Below are 24,774 nucleotides of genomic sequence, written 5' to 3'. Positions count from 1 at the left end.
TCCTGGGGAGTAAGTCCCACTGACTATAGTAGGACTTACGGCGGAGTATGCATGCATAGTATTGCACTGTTAATAGTATAGGGCGCAGGGAGTGTTGGGAGTTGTAGGACTTTTCTCTGTCTATAAGTGCATGGAATCGCGCCCTTATTTTCTTATCTTTATTGGCCACATTCATAGTACTGGCTTGTTTCCGAAAGCGATAGGCTTTGAAACTATCTTTCCCCACACGCCTGATGGGAGTAGTAGTTTCTCCCGACGCAGGCTTGAGTTAGCCTGGGCGAAATCATGCCACTTGCCCTCCCTGAGCTTCTGCTTCTAGAGGGGCCAGCGGGTGCACCGTGGGACGAACTCCTCCGGCAGTGTCAGGAGACACGCAGCCTAGCTGTCTGAAACGAAGGGTGGGTCCGAGAAAGCGCTCTTGATGGAGGCCCCCTCGAGCCCTTGTTCTGCTCTTCAGGAAGGCATGGATCGAGGGGGTCGAAATCACGGAGCCGTCCGAAGCCACGGCCCCCTAGCAGTTGCCTCGGTGGCCCTCCTGCTCCTGGGGTTTGCTTCTCGAGGAGCTGTGGAGGCGAGGCCTCTCTTTGGCACTGATGATAGTTATGGCAAGCCTAACGTTGTGATGGTCATATGCGATTCCTTTGTAAGTATTTTATTTTTAAAAAAACTAATCTAGAACAACTTGATTTCCGGCGCCTCTGTTTGAAGGAAGGAACGTGAGGCGAAGTGATGTGAAACAGCTATGCTTTCAACTCTCATATGCTCTTCTATAACTGCTTGAGCCTTCTGCCTCTTGGCTTTGCAACTAGTAGTGCATCTAGGTAATTTTAAACCCAGGATGTAGTGGTCCCGTTGAGGCCGCCTTTGCCTTCTCTCCACACACACTGCCATTCCATGCTTAACAACTGCTTTTACATTCCTAAATATTTGTTAGGATAGCAGCAGCAGTAACAGATCTGTTTGCCAACCGTGGTTTAAAACAACAAAACTCTGAGCATGTGCAGTTTTGCATTTTAAATGGACTTAAATCATAGTACTGTCACAACTAACTGAATAAAACAAAGCTCGTTTCTGCTGTCCTGAAGCCCCCATCACCTGCTGCTCTCTGGGTGGTTATTTGGGGATGGGCTGTGGGGCCTTGGACTTTTTGGCCCCAAGGTTGCTCTATTGCTAGTTGCTCTACTGCTTTCCACCTGGAGGTGCCACTTTCATGCCACAGAATCTAGTGTGAGCACCGAGCATTGTTGCTAAACTTTTGCTTAGTAATTTGGGGACATGTTCATGTATGTGATACTGCAATCCTATGCACATGGTTATTTGAGTACATTTGTGCATTGACATGGTGGGACTTATTTCCAAGTAGACATGCTACACAAAACCATTTCAAACTGCTCTTTCTGTCCACTGGGTGGCCCACCAGCATAGCCCAAAAAATCGTAGATTGGCTGTGAGGCATTTTGTAACATCTCTAGTGTAGGTGTTTGTACGCAGTGGCAGTGTGAACATGAAGCAGCTTGATCAGTATTACTCAAGAACAGATAGGCAGCTTCTAGAAATGAGAGCGTTAGCATAAGTGACGGTCACTTGAACACAGAACAAATTGCTATGTGCAGAGCTCCCTTAAAAGACAGAAGCATTCTACTGACATTGTTTTCTTTGCCTACATCATCGGAAAGAGGCAGGTCTACATAAGCAGCCTTAAACAGCTGGGAACAAAGATTCTGAGTGACTAGTGGTCATGACTCAGGCTCCTACTCAACAACTATTCACAAAGGTTACTCCAAGATTTACTGAATTTTATGATGGGTGGGGAGAAGTGAGAGGGAGAATCTAGATGATGTGACCATCCCATGTTTCCTCACCACTGCTTCCACCTTTCTTATCAGGGAAAATCCATTAAGAAAGAAAAGATGAAATAGCTGCACACTGCCTTCTGATAGTTAATGTTAGGATCCCTCTGTCTGAAAGCACCCAAAGTCTTACTGAAATGAATCTACACAATTGAGAGGGTCACAAGATAGCACTGTTACTACAAAATTGTACTACCTCAGGCTTCAGATGTGAAATCACAATGCTTCCCCACTCTAAGTGTATAGAAGACAATTGTAGGATAGGAACTGTTTCTCTGACATGTCAAGCTAAGTGCCCCAGGTGCGCCATCTTTCTCAGCTTCTGATGTTCCGAGATGTTGTTAACTGTGTTGGTGTCTGTGATTGAAAACACGCGCATAGAAAAACTCCAGTTTTTTTAAAAAAATAAAAAAAATAAAAAAAATACCTGCAGCAAATGTGTGTATGTGTAATAGATACCATCCAGAACATCTGAAATGGATGTTTTGGAAGAAGATTTACAGGTTGATTGTAGTATTGCAGATATTAACCAGCAGAGAATTTCCATAATGTCCTTTCCCCTCCCCCCCTTCGTACAGGATGGAAGGCTGACATTTCACCCAAAAAATGAAACGGTAGCTTTGCCTTTTATCAATCTCATGAGAAGACATGGCTCTCTCTTTCTTAATGCCTACACCAATTCTCCAATATGTTGTCCTTCCCGTGCTGGTAAGATCATACTTAAGCAATAAACACTTGAGTAGAGTCTGCTTAAATACTAATTTATGATAGTTAAACTTCAAAAGGCTTTACTTGGATAACTAAAATCTTGTGTTTTTTAATTGTCTGTGCCCTGGACTATGAGGATAGACATATCATTGGTATCTATATTTTTAAATGACATAAACAGCTGTAAGACTTTGAGAATGTATTATTGTCTTCTTTCCTATCCACCATGTACTGAAGGTCAGAATTAGTGATTCAGTCATTCACACAAAAGTGTGAGTTGGTTAGGCCTATTGTCATGCGCATTTAACAGATGGAGAACAGAGTCTGGGTATTGTGGTGACTTGCACAAAGCCGCTCAATTGACAGTACCAACTCAATTGACAGTACCACTTATCCTTGATAAAAGTTTGTTTCATGACCTACGCATCTGCTTATCCCGTCATTAGGAGTTGTGTTACAGAACTGCCAGTACTGGGAGATCCATCTGGCTTCCTCCTCTATAAGACACCTTTATTCTGTCAGGTATTCCATCTGATTGACTCTTTTCTCTGTTTTCCTAGACAATTTTATCTGTTACTTTGTCTGTTCTTGCTTTATCTGTTTGAAAGCTGTTATGTGGGGTTTTTTTTTTCAGTTTAGGCTTCTTCCAGACAAGGATTTATAGTTTTTTCCAAATTTGGTGTGTATGTAAGGTTCATACAACTTTGTCATTATTTGTAATCTTCCCATGTTTTCCTAGTACAGTCTTTTTTCTTACCAGAGGAAGTCTGACTTTTTGAAAACGATGGAAGAATAATTCAATCTCCATAGGTGTAGAGATCCTTACCAATATTCTTCTATCTTGATTAAGGAGTGTGATTTTGATGTGACAAGTGAGTTATTGGGCAGGTGAACATATAGCTAAACACACATTTAGTTTGGATGCCATTTTTATTACCTGCTTTGTGACAGATTTGTCCTTGTCTATGGATTTTATGATATGGGATTTCTGTATGTAGCTGGATCATGAATCAGCAGGTAATGTATTCCATGCAATATTTCAGGAACAATGTGTCACCATAGCAATTGTAAGTTTACAAAATTCCTGGTAGTAACACACAGAGTTTTTAAATAGAAGCCTCTGAGAACAGGTATATCTTTTCATCTTTTATATTTCATGATAAAAGAGCATTAAACATATAATAGTTGCAAATAAAACACATATTAAAAGTGTTCTAAGTTTAGATCTAGAGTACTGCCTTTAAAGATTAAAGTTTCTTAGCCAATGACATTTCTGAGCTGGGAGCAAAACTGAGCATAGAGAAGATGATGAGGACTGGTGCCATTGTCCTGCAGAGGACAGGTGGAATATTCTGTTAGAACCAATGTCCTGGAGTCCCTATGCTTTGGATCTCATATTTAAATGATTTCTTATCAACTTGCTTATGTATGTTTTCCACCAAACAGAATTTCTCTAACAATTATTTATTTACTGCATTTATATACCGCCCCATAGCCAAAGCTCTCTGGGCGGTTTACAAAAAATAAATTAGTTTTGGGGGGTATTTAATTACTTCATCTTCTGTCATTAGTCCTGAGGACATTTCCTTAAGTTGCCCAAACAGAATAACATCTACTTCTCTTATGCAGATCCTGTCTACTTCTCACAATATTTAGGGTGACCATATGAAAAGGAGGACAGTTGCATAGAAAAGGGGATTTCAGCAGGTGTCATTTGTATATATGGAGAACCTGGTGAAATTCCCTCGTCATCACAACAGTTAAAGGTGCAGGTGCTATACTAGCGTGACCAGATTTAAAAGAGGGCAGGGCACCTGCAGCTTTAACTGTTGTGATGAAGAGGGAATTTCACCAGGTGCTGCATGCATACAAATGGCACCTGCTGAAATTTGAAAATTGTAGCTCTTAAAAGTTTTGCCATTTATGAGAGAAGTGTGGAAGACCAAATAACTCTTCATTTTGGATAAATATTTGCAAGGTTAATTATTTATTTTGTGTGTTTCCTAGAAGTGGAGAGACAGAATAGAAATCCCTATATAAACAAACACTTGGGCATTGATGAAGTGAGCTGCCCATGCACAGGTGGTCCTCCCTTTTCTTTATATTGAACAGATTATGAGAACTGACTGTACTGATAGTAGCAGGTCAGAAGGGAAAAGGACACCTGGACTGAGTGCAACACCTCCTTTCTCTTTTCTCCTGCCCCCTCTTCAGTAGGTTACCATATTAGAACTCTGATCATTTGGTGGTGGGTGTTTGGGGCACGGCCAAGTATGCATATGCTGAATGTTATACCTTCTCCTCTCCCATCTTGTGGCATCCTTCTGTGCTCAGATAAGGAAGCACCACTAGCAAAAAACTGTTTCCACTCTTGTATCTCCCTTGCTGTAGTATGGCGTTTAAGAATTAATTGTCAATAGTCAAAAGCATAGGTCTAAATTCAGGAGATGATTTCTACTTGTAGTTCCATCTATCAGCAAATTGAAAATAGTGGCAATAGCAGTCCTAAATAAGATTGGTCATAATTGCATCCATTTCATCTCTTAAGTTCCATGTCAAATACAAAGGGTTGGATCTAAACTTCGTTGTTCTTAGAGTAGACCCATTGAAAGCAATGGGACTTAAGTTAGTCATGACTAACATAAGTCCTGTATTTCAATGGATCTGCTCTAAGTAGGATCAAATCTTGATCCACCCCAATGTAATCAAGGCAATAGCTATATTATGGTTTCCAACTTTTTTTTATTGTAAATTGCTTTGGGAGGACTTGCTCTAAAAGGTATGATAGAAGTAAATGAAATAACTTTTTTTTTGTTGGGAGTGGAGAGGGAGGAGGGATTTTCATGCTGTTGGACCAGCTCTGGTCTCCTGGGATCAATGCAACAATGTGCCGGAAAAATAAAGAAAGACTCTATCAGTCTTGAAGTCACAAGTTCTTGCCCTGTAGGATGCCTTTTAGCTGCAGTGCAAGTTATATACATTAAAGAGAAATTTTTATAGAATTTTTATAGGATGGTTTTATGCATTTATGATTATCAACAACTTATGGTATGTTTTTTAGCTATGTGGAGTGGACTCTTCACTCACTTAACAGAGTCTTGGAATAACTTTAAGGGCTTAGATCCAAATTACATAACATGGATGGACCTCATGGAAAAGCAAGGCTACTCTGCTCAGAAATATGGAAAAATAGATTATACTTCAGGGCACCATTCAGTAAGGTGAGCAAATGAAAAAAAAGAAGTATTTTTTGATGCCCATTGATTTAAACTTTATCATTGTTTTCTCATTTCTCTTTTATCTGTAAAGTGCTTTTCAGCAGTTAGCTTATTTATCATGGCAACAAACATAAAAACATTGGGAATGTAGGATGCAATCCTATGCATGTTTAGACAGAAAGAAGTCCTACCACACCCAGTATTCCTAATACAGCATAGCTGGGTGGTGGATGCTGGAAATTGTAGGACTTTTTCTGACTAAACATGCATAGTATTGCACCCTTAGTCACATGACTCTTGTGTCACATATAGTTTAGCTATCAAAGATGCCTCAGCAGTCTTTGTACTACCTGTTAACTTCCTTATTAATAGATGTGCCCTCTGCTATAACCTCAAATTCTAAGAGTACAATGGCTATCCGTAAAATGAGTTATCCCATTAATTTTTTTTATCTGTCTCAAACTATATGAGACTTTTTCTCAAATGATTTTTCTCAAATGATTTTTCTGTTAACTTTTCTAAAAACCTCTTTGTATTGTCTGCCCTCATTGTGTGGGAGATATAAAAATGATAAGGCAACAAACATCTTAGAGTGGCTTATATTTTTTGTAAAAGTTCAATACCTTATGAGAATTGTAGGTATATGTGTGTGTTTTTAAATGTCTAGCTTTTCTCTTCAGAAAATGTAAACACTTGTAGGCACCCACGCAGAACCTTTCTGAGGGTCATGGTTTGTTTGCACTGTTATAAGGAGAAAATGACTGGGTGTGTGTCATTCCTTTTCCAGAATGTCTAGATTTAGTCAGAGAAGTTCAAGTCTATTACAAAAATATTTTTCATTTCCTCTTTTGTATATGGAAGAAGGCACCATTCTATTATGCACTCAAAAATGCTGTTCAGTGTTTTTTGTGGTGCTTATTTTGTGGCGCACAGCTGTGAGGAGGCGACTGGAAACCTCCACATTCATTTTAGATTAACCTTAGTTTAATATTTCATCTGAACCCTACACTGTGGTTAACCTTAACTATGGTTAGTGAAAACAAGCCAGCTTTATAATCTATGATTTGAATTTGGCTTGTTTTCTTTAACCCTAGTTAAGACTAACCATAGTTTGTATGGTTTCAGATATCAAGACAAGCTGTGGTTAGACTAAATTGGAAGCAAAAGCTCCTGAACTTCTCCTTGCAGCTGTGCCAAAGGAGGAGGGGTTAGAGTGCAAGCCCAGGGCTCTCTCTACAGCTTGTCCCTCTAATGCAGCGGTTCTCAACCTGTGGGTCGGGACCCCTTTGGGGGTCGAATGACCCTTTCACAGGGGTCGCCTAAGACCATCGGAAAACACATATTTCCGATGGTTTAGAAACTGTATTGACTGAACTGTCATGTATCATCTTTTGTATTATTAAAGCTATTGTTATGTATTATTTTCATCAGCAAACCATCCCATGACGATGGATCGTGTAGAGAAGAACGAAAATAATTTTATGGTTGGGGGTCACCACAACATGAGGAACTGTATTAAAGGGTCGCGGCATTAGGAAGGTTGAGAACCACTGCTCTAATGCTAAACTACGGTTTCACATTACATGCACACACAGCATATATCTGGAAATATGTTGAAGGGTGAGATATAAATATCCAAAGTAAAAATATTCCAAAAAGTATGAGATGGAAGTACTATATTCAAAAGGCAAATGTTTCAGAATTTTGAAAAGGCTGGTAATCTGTCTGCAACTATGCGTAATCTGAAATGGCCAACAATGAATGCTCTTCTTATTTTCAGTAACCGTGTGGAGGCTTGGACCAGAAATGTCAATTTTTTGCTTGAGCAGGAAGGCAGGCCTGTGGCCAAACTCATAGGTAACAAGAGTTATATAAGAGTCATGCAAAAAGATTGGGAGATCACTGATGAAGCAGCAAGTTGGATAAGAAATAATGCAACTCACTTAAAACAACCCTTTGTTCTTTACTTGGGATTAAATTTACCTCACCCATATCCTTCACCCTCCTCAGGAGAAAATTATGGATCGTCTACATTTCTGACATCTCCATATTGGCTACAAAGGGTATGTAAAGGTTTTAAGAATAGCATTTGTTGGCTATCACATTTCTCAACTCCGTGCAACTCAGTCTAAGAGCCCCATCACATCTAGGTAGAAAAGTGCAGCTCCCGTCGCTTCTCTCGTTGTCCGACGTTGCTTCCTGAAAACAGAAAGTAACGAGGTCTATTCAGTCTGGCAGGAGAGAGTAGCAACTGGACTTTTTCTGGGTGGGGGTGGGGGTTGCGGTGCAAGGAAGGCCAGAAGGGGTGGAAGATGCGCGAGAGGTAGACGACATCATGGGAGCAATCTGTGAATGCCCAGTAACAAGCGTGCAGTAAAACGCTCATTGGATGGAGCTCTAAGACTAAAGGTTTAGTCTTTGTCTATGTTGATAGATTATCAGAAGCTAGGTAAGACACATCTGCACTAGCGGTTTATGATAAGCCTGTTCAGACAACATGCTATGCCATGGTTAGGCTGCTAATCCTTTTGCAGCAAATGGTTAAGTGAGCGTGTTTAAACCATGATTTAAACACTTTGAATGTTTTTAATTTTTGTGAACCTCCCAGAGAGCTCCGGCTATTGGGCAGTATAGAAGTGTAATTAATAAATAAATAATAAATAAATAAATGGTTATTGTAGCCACCATGGTTAGGAATGTTTTTTACACTACTTTAACTGTCATCCCCTTCTCCCCCCCACCCACAGAATTGTAGTTTGGTGGGGATGCTACCGGATTCGGCAGTCCCTCCAACCCTCTATATATCATTTTTGGAGGGCTGGAGGGACTGCCGTGAAGATGAGGGAGTGGGGATGTCCACTTCTGCCAGCCTCATTGCACATTCCTAAATACAACCAAATATTATTTATTACATCAGTATACACCTTATAGAGTTGCATAGGAAGATTGCTGCCTGCAAGGAATTTCCAAGCTAAAATGCACAAAGGGGGTAAACTGTAGGAGTTGGGTGGTGTTGAAAGAAACAAGAGGAAGGATGAATGTGGGCAAATGCATTTAACTTTAGAACACACAAGACTTGTCCCCGGTGTGGTGGCAGAGGAGAAGGCATCACATAAGCGTAGTAGCATGAGCATGACTTGGCACCATTCTTTGACTCTTTGTGCTTACGCTTGTTTCCTTCTGAGTTTTTTTCCACCATGATTAGGGAAAGTAAACTGGTGATAAACAGTGTCTGCTACCAAGGTGGAGTGTGTGTGCGTGCTTGGAATAGGTTATTTTGTACATTTTACATTTGTTTGCTGGTATAGTCCTTGTATTGGCAGTCTGTATCTCACTGTACATAAAACATATGTCCTTGATGCAGTATTGAATATTGTGTTGGTAGATTGACCTTCCCTGGAGTAATGTTGCAATGTAACATTCTAAAGAGTGCTTTTGTTTATGTCTGTTACAGGATTGGTTGATTTCTATTATATGATGGAAAAGTTAATTCAAGCTGTTTACCCTTTCTTCTCTAATTTGTGGGAGTGGGATCTAGTTGTTTTCCTATGAAGGAACCCAGTAATATTTCCGAGACAGGGAGTCAATTATTCCTGTTTGTTTGTATGCCATTTGAATTATTCCCTGATGCTGTCTTACTATGGTCACAGCACTTTCCAGACTGGTTACCATGGCTCCCAGTGCTTAAACAGCAGCACAGTGCTGTAATTCAGCAGAATATTTTAAACAAAACAATCATTTCTTCACAAAAACATCTTCAGTGCACGTAGGTTGCTTTTTTCTTTTGCTTTTTTAATATTTGAGGTAATAGTCAAAACTAGTCCTCATAATTGTAATATCTGGGATTTTCAGCTGTTTAAGAAATCTTCTTTTCTCCTGTTGTAATACACATCAGTGGTCTGTCTTCATTTAGTGAAGCATGATTGGTTTACTGTGCATCTTGAACTCAGCTCTCTAAAATCTCTACTAAGCTCCCCCCACCCCCCTCAGCTCTGGTCCCTGTGCGACATCCTTAAACTGGGGACAACAGAGAGTGTACCTCAAATCTCTGCTCATGTGATTCTTAGACTGGAAATTGGGTGTTTCATGTAATGAAACCAATCTATTAAGACTTCTCTTGTCATTTTTCATCTTTGTGGCCAACAGGGACAATTGTAGGGCTACCAATGGGCTGCACAATTGACTTTCCACTGTCAGTACAGGAGAATCCTAACAGGAGAAAAGTTGTGTGTTTTTTCCTGGGATCCACATGCAGTTGTGTGCTACAGTGCCAAGCGAGAACTATGGGTAGCTTCTGTGCAGATATGCCATAAAGCCCACGAAATATATACTATGCAATTGATCTTTGACAGTGCATAGTTAAACTATGGAATTCACTACCACAAGGTATAGTGATGGCCACCAATTTAGATGGCTTTAAAAGAGGATTAAACAAATTAATGGAGGATTACCTCCACTGTCGGAGGCAGTATGCTTCTGTATATCAGTTGATGGGGATCACTAATGGGAGGGTGCTATTGCACTCACTCCTGGTTTGTGGGCTTCCCAGAGGCAGCTGGTTGGGCACAGACTGCTGGAGTAGATGTAGGTCTTTGGTTTGATTCAGCATGGCTCTTATGATTTTAGATGGTAATTTTCCTACCCTTCTGTGTCTTCTCTTCCCTTCTGTTAGTTGACCTTTGTCTTTAATTTTGAGAGCAGTTGTATGGATGGATGATGGATTTTACATGGCTAGAGTCTAGATTTTTAGGTTCCTTGTAATAGCATCTGTATTACATTTTCACAGAACCCCAAATTTGGCAGCAGCAATTGGGGCAATAATTGACAGGATTTCTTCTTCAAGTGCATGTTTGATTAGATACTTTACCATGGCAGAGCTGGAGCCAGACAAAAATAGTCCTTTGTTTGCTCCTTGGCTTCCTCAGGGGAAAGCTGTGGACATCTAAGAACATAAGAGCCCTGTTGGATCAGCATCCTATTTCCCACAGTAGCCAAACAGAGGCTTTCAAGGAACTCACAAGTAGCACATGACAGCAATAAACTACCTGGGTTTTCCCCCCACCCCTCCCCAGCAGCCGATATCCAGTGTCCATTTGTCCAGCTGTGGCATTGTCTCCACTGAGCCGGGCCAGAGCTGTCCAGTTCTGATATTGAATCTATTGAAATGAATCAATCTGAGCACACGTTTAGCAAAATCCTGGGGATTTGCTACTAGAACTCTAGGATTGCCATCATGACAAACGTTTGCTGGGTAAACAAAGGAGCTCTTTTGTATGAGCCTAAGGGATTTCATGCATCAAGCGGGGCTTTTTTTCCTTTCTTTCAATACTAGTCTGCCATGCTGTGTGTGTGTATGTATGTGTGTACACTGCTGGAAGTCCTGCTGGGCTTGTAGAATGAATTCCATGGTTCCTGGGATTGTGGCAGCCTGACTAGGTTTGAATGGAGCTTAGCATTGAAGCAACCTCTCTGTTCATTTGGTGCATCAACATGATGCTCTCACAGTACACTGTGTTGCTAAGCAGATGGTCTGTAAGGCAGTATAACAGCCAGAGCTGTATTTGAGGCATGTGGCTTCATTCCAAGACACATGAGCTGTAGTCAGCAAAGGCAGATCAAGTTCAGTTTTGTCGGAAGAGGTTTTATTTTAGAGGATTTATATAAGCATTTGAATGGTTATAGCTATACGGTTAGAGGAAATACTGTGATCAGAAGAGGCTGCTGGACTCTACAAAAGAGGAGGCCACTGCAGCAGAAGGCTGTGATACTCCCCCGAAACCAAAGAGTAGCTTGCGGCAACAGACTGTCCTGGATCCCTCCGCCTGTGCTTTCTGAATGATTTGGGCTGGCAGAGAAAAAAGGCACCTACTTGAAAACTCTTGACAAATTGTGGGTGTACACTAGTCTGCCAAAATAACATATTTCTATCTTCTTATTAGGTGAGATACAAAGCCATTAAGATTCCAAAATGGTCTCCATTTTCAGAGATGCACTCAGTAGATTATTATTCCTCTTACACTAAGAACTGCACTGGGAAATTTACACAGAAAGAAATCAGAGATATTCGAGCACATTATTATGCCATGTGTGCAGAAACTGATGCCATGCTTGGTAGGTGATATCCTAGTCTAATTTTCTTACTAATGCCTTAATGCAGTTCTTAATAATATTACAGTGAAAACAATTATTATTCTGATCCTGGTCATGTAGAAGCTGCATTGCATTCCAATCATACATTATTAGAAGTCTTAGAATTGTAGCTTGCAGAAAACGTTTTTCAGAACCTAGCGCAAGGTGTTTTATGTTGGAGTTTCTTTGATCTTTTATTTATTTAGGCTTCTGCCTGTCCAGAGGGTTTAAACCTCATGCAGTCCATCACACCTAGAGATCACCAGGTTGGGAAGGCTGATCTAGTGCTTTGTGTGTAATGGGGAAAGAGTTATGTTCAAGGCTTAACAAATACACACCAGTTTTTATACATACAGATATTTAATTAATATTGTAATGTTTGTGTGGTAACATTTTCTTGTCTTTTGTTGCAGGTGAGATAATTTCTGCTCTAACTGAAACAGGGTTACTCAAAAGAACTCTTGTCATATTCATGGCAGATCATGGAGAACTTGCTATGGAACATAGACAGTTTTATAAAATGAGCATGTATGAAGCAAGTTCCCATGTTCCCCTGCTTATAATGGGGCCGAGCATTAAGCCACAAGTCATAGCCAATGTGGTGTCCCTTGTGGATATCTATCCTACCATGCTTGGTAAGTGTCCTAAGTAATCAATCATATTTAGCTGTATGACATCACTGAGGGCAAAGAAAGCCAATTGAGAGGGAGGTCAATGCTTCTTGGGTCAGTGACATGGGTGATCCCATCCAATTGGAAATCATGTAAACAGGATGACAGCATGATGTTACATATTTGGCTGAAACAAAGCTAATTCATTTTACCCCATGGGATGATCTGAAGACGCATGATGCAACAAATGTTCAGAAGCTAAGCAGATCTGTGTCTGATTAGTGCCTGGATACAAACCCCATGAATGCTGCATTTTGTTTTATGGAAGTAACACAGCGTATAAATAAATGAGCATGAGAATGATGCCTCCTGGAATGGTCATGTGGGTGATCCCAACCAATTGGTAATTGCATTATGAACATGATGACATGGCAATGCTACATAGTTGATTGTAACTGAATTCATTTGTTATGACAGTATTACTGGGGGCAAATGAAATCAATTCAGAGTGAGGGCAACATGTTCTGAACAGGTAAACACTTTTGAAGAAACTATTGAAGAATTGCCCAAAAGGCAGGGGCAGGAGGTGGTGCTATTCTGTGCTGCTGAAAATTTCCTGCAAAATGCTCAGCACTTTCAAATGAAACCCTACGTTCTAACTAGAGGCTTAAATTTAACATTACTAATCAACTGAGTCATACAGCACATCTCAGTCCCTCCCTTCTTGTTGGTGACTTTTTTGTTCCAACTGTGTTGATTTCTCTCTCTCTCTCTCTTCCTGAAGTTTGTATTTTTAAATCACTGTCCTTCCTGTTCTCTCATTCTCCATATGTTCTCCTGATTCCTCCTTCCTGTAATCAGAATGTTAAAAATAAAAACATAAATCAAGAAGGATTAATTTATTTAGGTGAGTAACCAACAAATGATTAATGTTATTTTCTCAGCCATTCTGACTGATGAAATAAATTATGACCTTGTCTGTAGTAAATAGGAGTATCTGTCCGTGTTCTTTATCATTTTATTTTGCAATTTATTGCTTTATGTGAATGTTCTGTGTTTATCACAACAATTCATGCCTTAATAATATGGTAATGTACTTATGCATTTAACCCTAATACCCTAACGAGCTTCTGAGGCTGCAATCCTATGCCACTTCATTGGGACTAACTCCTGAGTATTGACATGTACAGGATTGTACTCTCAGTTAGCTTCAGTCCACAGAGATATACATTTTTAATTGTATCTGTTGTTGATGCATTCCTTCGATTCTCACAGCTGTAAATGACCACTAAAATAAATCTCTGGAGTTGTGCCCCTTATTTGCACAGACGGTACAAGGATGAGAAAATATCTGTTCTAAAGCAACACTCCAGCCAATGAAATATGTTATGTTAGGGTTACAGTTAGGAAAACGTAATCTTCACATCACAAACTAGATTTTAGTGACCTTGAGATCACAAAACTGGAATCTCACCCTAGATTCTGAGTGATCTTGAAAAATCTATGCTCCTTAGTGTTGTGGGAAATGGGAATATTAGTGATCACCAAATTTATAGGGTGGTATACAGATTATGCATAAGCAGCATGAAGCATTTTGTGCACTAATATTCTAGAAGTGGTTACCAATAATTACTTAGACATATTTTAACAGATTCATAAAAAAAGCATGAATTTAACTGAATTCTGCACCAATGAAAAAAACCATCTTTATACATATTTACAAGGCTATAATTGGGGGAAAAGAATTTTGTCCATTTACAAATTGTCAGGAGGGTATCATACAACTGCAAAAAGGCAAGAAATGAATAGGAAAAAATAACATAGTCATATGAAATCCCTAGTATAACATCAACTATACAATGAATTTGAAACAGTTGTATTACTTTGGTGACAAGTGTAAAGCCCATGACACCATGGGCACTAGTAGTCTTGCTCCTTTTTGTCCCTCAGTCCCCTCACCACATAGGAGCTCATGAATAATACAAATGTGGCTCATGCATAGTGAATCCCCCCTCCAAAATTTGCATGTAGTATAGCCCTTCCCTCTCCCTCTTGCCCCCTGATTGGCTGCCTCCACCCCTTTCCTCTTCCCTCTCCCCACTGGTGGTGTCAGCCTAACTGTGTGGCTGTGCCCAGGACCTGTCTTTATGCCACACTGATTGGCTGAGCATGGCTATCCATCATCCCACTGGAGAAGGAACTGCCCTGCCTGTTTGGTGCAGAGGAAATTAATTGCTATTAAAGCTCAAGCTTTGAACTTTTTAAAACTTTCAAAATTTTCTGCACATCTACACTGTTCAAGCTTCAGTTTAAAACAAAAATGAGCAAAATCACTCTGGCATAAGCCTTACATTACCATATTCTTATATAGATACTGTCTATGCTGTAGTCATACAGTCTCCTTACTGTTGAGTACTTCCATTGGTTACAATAACAACTATTATAACTTTCTGCCCACTTCTAAGCAGTTTTTACTTGGAGATAATTCCCATTGATTTCAGTGGGCCTTACTTCCAAGTAGCACCCTAATTCTAAACATCTACATCAGTGTGTCTCCCTGTGGTGTTGCTGTTGATGTTTTGCATTATTTTGTGATATTATGCTCATATAATTTTGGATGCATCCCATTGTCTTAAGAGAATTGAAATCTTGACGGCAAGAATTCTCTTGGATACATAGCATTTATATTTTTATACGGACATTTAGGTTACAATCCAGTTACCTTGGAGTAATGCCTATTGAATACAGTGTCTTTACTTCTGAGTAGATATGTATAGTATTGCATGGTTTGTAGGCATTTTGGGGGTTAAAATAGATAAAAAAGACCAGGAATAGCTCTAAAAGAGCAAAAGGACATGACAAAAGAGTTGTAATAGTTAACATGATATAATTTCTTTTCTCAGTGGCTTTTAGAGTTTTGTTTTTTGCTTTGCTTTTAATTCAAACTTTTACTTGTTTTCTATCCAACTGATTTAGTCACATCTTTTTCAGATATTGCTAGAGTACCCATGCCAAAAAATCTCAGTGGAAATTCACTGATGCCTTTGTTATTGGAAAAGACAGAAGATGAAGTCCCAACTAGAAATCCACGTCCCAATTGGGTTCTGAGTGAATTCCATGGCTGCAATGTGAATTCTTCAACCTACATGCTGCGAATTGACAAATGGAAATACATAGCTTATTCAGATGGCCGTTCAGTATCTCCTCAGCTGTTTGGTATGTTTACCACTTTACTAAAGTTTCAGTCCAATCCGATACACATGAACGGTAGATTTCCAGTGTTGCACTAGTGCATCTACACAGTTCCTGTCTTGTACCAGCACAAGACAGTCAGCTTAAAAACGAAGAAAGAGTGTGATACAGGTAGGATGGAAGAGTAGTAATAATAATTAGCATTATTATGCCTAATCCTGCAACAATGCAAGTCAGTGCACTGAAAACATACATTTTCATTCAAAATACAATACTATAAATGCACTGCCCAGTGGGGAACAGTGGGAAATTCAGACAAAGAGGGAGTTAGGAAGAAACCCTGCAGAGCTGCTACCAGTCAGTGTCAACAATACTGGGTTAGTTGGACTACTGGTCTGACTCAGTATAAGGCATTCTCCTAAATTCCTAGGTCAGTTGCCTTTCTAATGTCTCAGGTGCTGTGCCTAGCTTCCTGGAATCCATAAACCTGGATTTGAATCTGGCCACTGAATTATAGCTCCTCTCAACCTGGGCAACATAGTCCAGGGACCCATGCATGGCCCAAAGAAGTGCTGGCTAAGGATCCGTAGTTTTTGAGTTCCATTACTGAATGGGGGAACTGGGTTCCAGTCCCATTGGTTTTGAGTTCATCAGTTATCCTATAGACTGCACACATTTCCATTTAAAATAACTATTGAAAGGATCCAGATAGGAACATTAACATAAGTGTATTACATAGAATATTAGAATAAAATTACATAGAATGTCAGCTTTCAATTGTATGGAACAAATCAACTGTAATGGGCGTGGAAATGGGAAAAGGAGTTAATACAAACTAACAAGATCACAATTTTACTCCTATCTACCAATTCCTAATGAAGCACTCTTAGCCAGCAATCAATCACTTCAGAGGTTGCATGCTTTAATCTTGTTTTTGCAATTTTTCTTCAATGACTGCCCATTTCTTTTGTACACCCACACACATTTCTGTTAAAAACCAGTAATTTTCATAATGTAGATGGCTGCATATATTTCGAGATGCCCCTGAAAATATTGTGTGCAGGTGTTAGAGCTGAGAATCAGCATTTGCCAGGAGCAGGAGCAGATGTTTCCTTCGTGACAGATTTGTTCTTGGCTGGGGATATTATAATATGAGATTTTTGTATTTAGCTGATCATGGATTAACTGGTAACATGTCCCATGTCATGTTCCAGGTACAAAGTGTTACCAAAGAATTGTAAGTTTACAGCATTCCTGGTATTAACACACAATTTTTAAATAGAGAACTCTGAGATCAGGAGTGTCTTTTTATCTTCTACTTCAAAATCTCAAGCAGTTTCTACATTGCATGATATCATTTCCATTCAGTCTTTATTTGCTTAAAACCAAAGGTTATTGCAAAACAGGAGCATTGATACAAGACAAAATACAAAGTGGTTGCAAGCAGAACACATTTTTAAAACTATCTAAGGATAGTTCTTGGAGCATGGCCTTCATTTTAAAGATTAAAGCATCTTATCCAATTACATTTCTGAGCCTGGAGCAAAGTAGAGCAGAGAAGTCAATGAGGATCGATGCCATGGTCCTCTTGAGGCCAGATGTCGCATCCTCTAAAAACTGATATTGGGTTCTGAAGTTTGACTCTCGTATTTATCTGGGTTTTTTTTATCAGCACTGCTTATGTCCTCCCTTTCTGCAGAATGGAATTTCCTTGACATTAAGTTCTTATTTTTTTCAAACTTCTCAGCTGTGATTTTGGGAAGTAATATATTTACTTCATTACTTGTCAGCACCACTGAGCTACACATTTCCATCAGTCTTCCAAACAGAACAATATCTGCCTCTCTTCCACAGGTTTATTGTTTCACTATTTAACATCTTAAGTTTTTCTTGGTTCTGTTTACTTCCCACATTATTTAAGTTCACTTATTTGCATCACAACCTGAACATGTACAATAGTACAGTAATCTTCCACTTTCTTATCGGATGCATTTGTTACTGCTTTCCAGCTGAGAAAATTTCATCTTTCCCATAGCAGGCTCCTAGGTCAGTGGAAAATCACAGCATATCAGCGGAAATGCTTCTGTTAGAATACCTCTAATAGAATCAAACTGATATAAACTTCATATGATAATACGTTTTAATATATTATTTGTTTCTCTATGAAAAGTATAAACTCATGAGAGATAAATTTGAGGGAAATATGAAGAAGACCAATAATCTTCCTTTTGGATAAATATTTCCAAGGTAGCCTATTATGCAAATTGGTGCAGGGGTCTTCCCAGATGTGAAGGCTTCTGGGTGAAATATTTGTCACACACTTTTTATTGCAGCACTTTAAATCACGGACCTGCAATGGCATGGTTGACATTCCTGGGAGGAAGGCTGTTAGTCTTCCCTTTAACCCTCACTGACCAAGATCAATTGGAGATAAAGGGATAAAAATGAGTTAGATATTGCCATCGATATAAGTATGATGTTGAGGTATCCAGATCGATATTTTTCTACATCATTTGGGGGTGGGGGCTATCCCAGCATGATGCCATGATTGGTGGAGGAGTTGCTGTTCACTTTGTGTGGGTGTGCTAACAGTTCCTGTGTTCATGTAAATGATACAGAGCTGTGCCTGCAGCTAGCAGTGGGTGTCTTCGCTGGACTATATGATCAAGCTACCTAATGGATTTTTCTGAAGCTGAGCCTCAACTTGTTTACTTTCTTCCTTTGTTGCAGATCTCTCTGCTGATCCAGATGAACTAACAAACATAGCAACACAGTTTCCAGAGATCGCACAATCTTTGAACAAAAAACTCTACTCCATAATTGACTATCCAAAAGTTTCTGCCTCTGTTGAGCAATACAACAAGCAGCAATTTATCAACTGGAAACAAAGTTTAGGACAAAACTATTCAGATACCTTAGCTAACCTCAGATGGCATCAGAACTGGAAAAAACACCCCAGGAAGTATGAGCATGCAATTGACAGATGGATTAAAGGGAATACAACTATACAAAATGCATGTAGAAAGTGCCCCAAATAATCTGAGTCTGAAAATAAAGGAATAGTGCAGGTATAATGAGCAGTGATCTCTCATTGCTACAGAGATTGGGAATGGGCCGTAGGATCAGTTGCTCCTTGTCCCATAGTCTCTCCCATCTCCAGACACAAATTCACCCTGCTGAGCTGTAAATACAGTTCAATATTTTACCAATGTGAGCTGTGATTAATACTAACCCAGTTCTCTCTAAACGATTTCAAGTCTGGTTTAGAGAAAACTCTGGTTAGTGAATCACGATTAGCATGGGTGCTGACATAATGGCCTCATTCAGACATAATCTATCTCCTCCCTTCTCCTCTTAAGGCATGGCTGCAAGATCAGAGCCTTTCTCTTCTGTTTTGAACTAACTGCAGTGTATTGTTATGGCCAAACCCAAACTGTTTAAACTTCACCATGGTTTGAGCAGAGCAGAGGTGCAGAGCCCTTGTTCCATTGGGACAACAAGTGGGGCACAAAGCTGGGGAGTTGGCTGGTGCTCGGAAGAGCACCTGTTCTTTCCAGTCCTGGCTGAGTCCCTTTCTCTGAGCTGAGAGATGGTGTGGAACTCTGTGCCTCTTCTCAACACAGGGAAAGTAAAATTGGGTGGGAACAGGGTGATGGAATCAGGGGGTGGGATCTTGTCCACTGACATCATCTAACCTGCAGAGGGCCTGGGGGGAGGCAGTTTATCACTTCACCAAAGATTAGTTCTGCAACCTAATTTAGAATAACCATTTCTAATCTTGGGTCCCCAGATGTTGGACTACAACTCCTATCATCCCTATCCATTGGTCATGGTGGCTGGAGATTATGGGAGTTGTCCAACAACATCTGGGGACCCAAGTTTGGGAAAAGCTAGTTTAGGGAAATAAGCCAACTTCAAACCATGGTTCATGGTTGTTTCCCTAAATCATAGTTAAGATTAACTACAGTTTTGAGTTCAGATGTAATGATAAATTTCCGTTAAAAAGGAAGCAAAAGCTTCTAATGTTTTGATGAGCCTAAGGCTCATGCATATATTGGTAAGCCATAGTTTAGTGTTACTTCTGAACCTGTCCAGTGCTTAACTGTGGTTAAGGCTGACAAGGGAATGACAGGGAATACATCCAGGGGGCTTATGAGACATGGTCTGCTCCCAGTCATTTAACCATGCTTAAGAAATCACTGCATATTACATTTGCACCAGCCGTAAAGGTGCCTTCAGGAAAATAAAAACAGTATATAACATTGTGGCTAAATGATTGAGCTACAAATCAGGCCGCTAAGATCATCTTCCTGGCTCGCAGCTCTGACCATGTTACTCCACTTCTGAAATCTCTTCATTGGCTTCCAATTCACTTCAGAATCCAATATAAACTTCTCCTGTCGACCTTCAAAGCTTTTCATGGTCTAGCTCCTTCCTATCTCTCCTCTCTCATCTCACACTATTGCCCCGCTCGTGCTCTTCGCTCCTCTGATGCCATGTTTCTCACCTGCCCAAGGGCCTCTACTTCCCTTGCTCGGCTTCGTCCATTTTCCTCTGCTGCCCCTTACGCCTGGAACGCTCTTCCAGAACATCTGAGATCCACAAGTTCAATCGCAGCTTTTAAAGCTCAGCTAAAAACTTTTCTTTTTCCTAAAGCCTTTAAAACTTGATGTTGCTTGGACTTTATACTGTTAGTTCTACCCTACCCTGTGCCTGTTTACCCTACCCAGTGCTTGTTTGCATTCTCTTCCCCTCCTCATTGCTTTACTATGGTTTTATTAGATTGTAAGCCTATGCGGCAGGGTCTTGTGATTTACTGTTTTACTCTGTACAGCACCATGTACATTGATGGTGCTATATAAATAAATAAATAAATAAATAAATAAATAATAATAATAATAGTTTGAATCTCTCCTCTGTCATGAACTCAATAGCTGGCCTAATGAGACAAGGCATTTTCTCTCAGCCTCAGTCTCCCAACCTGCAATATGAAAGATAAAACTGATTTATGTTACATGATTGATACAAACAGGGACCAGGGAACCTCAGGCCCCTGCCCCAAATCCATCCCTCCTGGGAAAACCCTGTATGCCTCCGCCCCCTGCTCCCTCACCACCAATCATCTGCTGGTTCTTTGGTGGTTTCCTGGCTTCTGTGCAGGCTTCTTCCCATTCTACAAGGCTGAAATGCCTGTTGTTATTGGCAGGAAGAGCTTTTAAGTTAAAATATGCTGGTATCTTTTGTACTTTTGTTTCGATTTTGGCCCTGCCCTTTTGGTTTTTGGTCTCACCCACCACTGGAATGCACCCCACTCCCAAAGAGCTTTTCCAAAATTGAATTTGGCTTTTGGGCTGAAAGAGCCCCTTTTATAAGGATGTTAGGATTCCAACTAGATAATGCATCTTGGAATACCCCAAAGCACTATACAAATATGGATTGTTATTATACTTGCAAGTATTATTTTCATACTTGAACATATGTAGTCTTTGCAGCACTTCACTTATAGTATCAGGTTTGTGCTCACAGGTTTGTGTTTCTATTGAAAATTGAACCATCTTAAAGCTAGGGACCAAATTCCTTGATCCTTAAAAAGAATGCTCTTTTAATGTTTTCAGGAACATGCTTCATGTCTTTCTTACCTCCTACGTGGAGAATTAAACAAGCTCTGCATCCTAGCATAATGTGCTCTTAGTCGTGGTGACCCTAGCTCACTAGGCTATTTAAACAGTGCCAGGATCTCACCTAGAATACTTTCTCTTCCTCTAATCTAGAGCTACCTGAATTTGATGGGTTGTTGGTAGACTGACCATTCCAAGTTAAAGGAGAATTATCAGTGTAAAGCAGCCTTCTCAAATCTGGGCAGGATCTACACTACTGCTTTAAAATGGTTTATATAGGTGTTTATAACAATAGTGTCAACTCTTGGGGCCCAGGACACACTCCATATACAGTTTCCAAACTGTTTTCAAAGTGTCATATCCTGCTTGGTGTAGATCTGGCCCTGGTGCCATCCATGTTTTTGACTTCATTTCCCATTAACCCCAACCAGCATGGCCAATCATCAGGAATGGTGGGAGTTGTAGTCCAAAACATCTGTAGGACACAAGGTTGGGAGGGGCTGATGTCAACTAATGGTAGACTGAGGGTTCAGTACTTAAAGAGTGTAGCGTGCACAAATGAAGTTTTGGACTACACAACAGAACTTGTAAGAGTTCTGTAGATAGGAGACTTGGGAATACAGTTCTTCAAAGTAGGAGCCCCCTACGTTTTGGGTGGGTGGGTAGGTTTGGAATTTTGAGTGTGTCATGAGTGCTCTCACAAAATAGCTGCTGTGAAGAAGGGTTGCTTGCCCATTCATAAAATTGCTGCCATGGTCACAAAACACTATTTCTCCAGAAGGAAACTAGTAAAACTAAAAGAAAAATAACTTGCCCCAGATATCTAAATAAAAGGCCGAGGTGAGGGCTGAGCTCCTAAACATGAATGCACTTTTTTGAAACCCAAAACAGATGATGTTAGAGGACAAGACTCCCAATTTAAATAAATAAATCTGAAGAAATAATATAAGAACCAAGAGAGCCAGGGAGCTTGGTAGGTGACTAGAAAATTGTTTGCAACCCCACAGACACTATACTGGAAATCTCAGCTTTAGAGCATATTTTGCCAAAACAAACTTTGAGACTGAATAGCATGCTATAGCCTGTGTTGTACAGATCAGCCTATCAATAGTATAGATATATGATTTGGAGCAGCTGAAAGGTCAACTCCCAATTTGATTCTTCTGACCTTTAATTCAGTCATTTTCATCCAGTTCTTAAATTTTAAAGAAAATGTTCACAGCTGTTGGAGGGGAATCAACAAAAGTTGCTTCCTCACTCTTCTGCCAGTGGGTTCTCCAATGATTGTGCAATGTGGCCCTAAATATTTTGGCTTAATTGCTTTGCATGACAGATTACAAGTGTATTTTAGTAGGGATGTGCTCCGCTTCTAATCGGAACGGCGAATTAGAAGCAGAGTGGGGTGCTTCGCCTCCCCTTAAAGCAGAGGCGAAGAGGATTGGGGGGCCGGCGGAGCGTTGTGAAGAGGATCGAGGTGAAGGCGGATCCTTCGCCTTGATCCGGAGCTCCGCAAGAAAGGTAAGTGGGGTTTACCGGGCCCTGCCGCTGTCACCCATGCGTCGACAGCGGCAGGGCCCGGTAAACCCCCCCTCCCTCCTCCCCCTTACCTGCGTCCGTCCGCGGTCCCTCGGCTTCTTCAATTGAGCCTGCGGCTCAACCAGGAAGTCTAGGCCGCACTTGACCTAGGCCACGGGCTCAATTGAAGCCGAGGGACTGCGGACGGACGCAGGTAAGGGAGAGGAGGGAGGGGGCCTTACCTGGCGCCACTCCCCTCCACTGCAGAGCTCTGATTCGGAGCCGGAGCTCCGTGGCGAAGAGGAGCAGACTATGGGCGGAGCGGTGCGGAGCAGGCCGATCCGAAATTTTCGGATCGGCCCGCAGGGCGGAGCAGGGGGTCCGTGCACACCCCTATATTTTAGCTAAACAAAAATGTAAACAAATATGATGATGGTGATTCATACTGTGTAGATCAAGACTAATTCCATCTGCAGTTCTTTACAGCTCTAATAGAGGCTTTTCAAAACTGTGTTTTCTTTTACCATGTTGTATCCACTGTTTATCCTTCATGCAGTGAACTCCAAATATGTATTTGCATATACCAATATGACTTGCATTTGCAGTTCAGTTGTTGGCAGCATATTGCATTATGTTTAAATTGGTCTAAATATCCAAGACATTTGCATGCAGATTCCTTCCACCCAAAGGTGTTAAATCTCCCAGCAACTTTAGTGTGCCCTGCCATGCCTGCTACAAAACAGAGGCGTTCGCTCTCTTTTCCTTCCCTCCCTCCCTCGGCAAGCCTGCAGCGGGTGCTTCCTATTTAAAGGGTCCATTCTCAGCTCCTCAGCTCAGCTCCTCCACCTGGCCGCCACCACCGCTGCTCAGACTGGGCGCCCAGACCAGCAGGATCCAGAGGAGTGCGGCCCCTTTAAATGGGTTTTAGTGTGGTCTGCCTACTTCTCTCCAAGCAAAGAAATTGACTCCAGGTTACTAAATGTGGTGATTTAAGACTCATGTTAAGTGACTTTAAACCAGACATTGGGAAACTGGTATCAATGAGTTGATGAAACTGGTATCATCAAGCCCATCCACCACATTAAGAATTTACAGAATAGTGAGGTACTCTACCCTAGTTACTAAATGTGATATCTACTATTCTTGCTAAATGACTATCAGACTTTGAAAAGATGATATCACTGGATCAAATCTGTCAATTATGTTTAATTGAATAAATTAAAAAAATGTAATTGGATTTTTAATATTCAATTAATTGTTACTGTTTTGAATTTTATTGTTATCTTCCTTAGTGGTTCATTGAAAACTTCTATTCTGAATAATAATTTTTATAGTGTAGGGTAGGGGGCACTGGGCATGACTTTGTGGAACCAAGTCTTTGTGGTTACCTGAAAAAGTTTGGGAACCACTGCCTTAGCATATAGGCTGGTAGGATGTTGTGGAAAGTTTCAGATGGGTGGCCAAGAAAAAAAGGGATTCCTTTTTGTTTTCCCATCGTGAAGCCTTCCCCCTGGAAGCTCCGAGGCTGCTTGGAGCCTTGGACAACAGCACTTCCACTAACCAAGAGGTTAACTGCAACATTTTGTTGGGGTTCCCACTTACTTATCTTTTATTACACAGGCCTATAATGCTACATCAATTAGATAGCTTGTTCTTCTCCAGAGACACCGAGCCCTCCATCAGACAAGTGTTTTATTGCACGCTTGTTACTGGGCACTCTCAAATTTTCATGGGTCCCTCTCACAATGTCATCTGCCTCCTGCATGCCTTCCGCTCCTTCTGGCCTTCTTTGCGCCACAAATAAACACCCCAGTAAGTCCAACTTAGTTTTAAAGACGGAAGTTGCCACTATCTCCTGCTGTGTGGAGAAGCAACATGATCAAAATGACCCAATGAGACACATGAAAGTTGTTTACTTCCCCTTCAAAAAGAG

The 24,774-nt window shown here is 40.6% G+C and overlaps 1 protein-coding gene across 1 annotated transcript; it reads left to right on the top strand.

Annotated features, from left to right (window-relative positions):
- The first annotated feature begins 142 nt into the window (after nucleotides 1-142).
- ARSK (arylsulfatase family member K) lies at nucleotides 143-20,609 on the top strand. The gene is made up of 8 exons (XM_063129593.1): nucleotides 143-643; nucleotides 2,429-2,558; nucleotides 5,620-5,779; nucleotides 7,557-7,839; nucleotides 11,716-11,887; nucleotides 12,319-12,540; nucleotides 15,508-15,732; nucleotides 18,439-20,609. The coding sequence occupies exons 1-8, from the start codon at nucleotides 422-424 to the stop codon at nucleotides 18,744-18,746; spliced, it is 1,722 nt and encodes a 573-aa protein (XP_062985663.1). The 5' UTR covers nucleotides 143-421; the 3' UTR covers nucleotides 18,747-20,609.
- The last annotated feature ends 4,165 nt before the right edge of the window (nucleotides 20,610-24,774 follow it).

This window comes from Elgaria multicarinata, chromosome 6 (genome assembly GCF_023053635.1).
Source record: "Elgaria multicarinata webbii isolate HBS135686 ecotype San Diego chromosome 6, rElgMul1.1.pri, whole genome shotgun sequence".
In the NCBI taxonomy this organism is placed as follows: domain Eukaryota; kingdom Metazoa; phylum Chordata; class Lepidosauria; order Squamata; family Anguidae; genus Elgaria; species Elgaria multicarinata.
The sequence above is the reverse complement of the archived record's forward strand: the minus strand, read 5'-3'. Positions and strand labels throughout refer to the sequence as shown.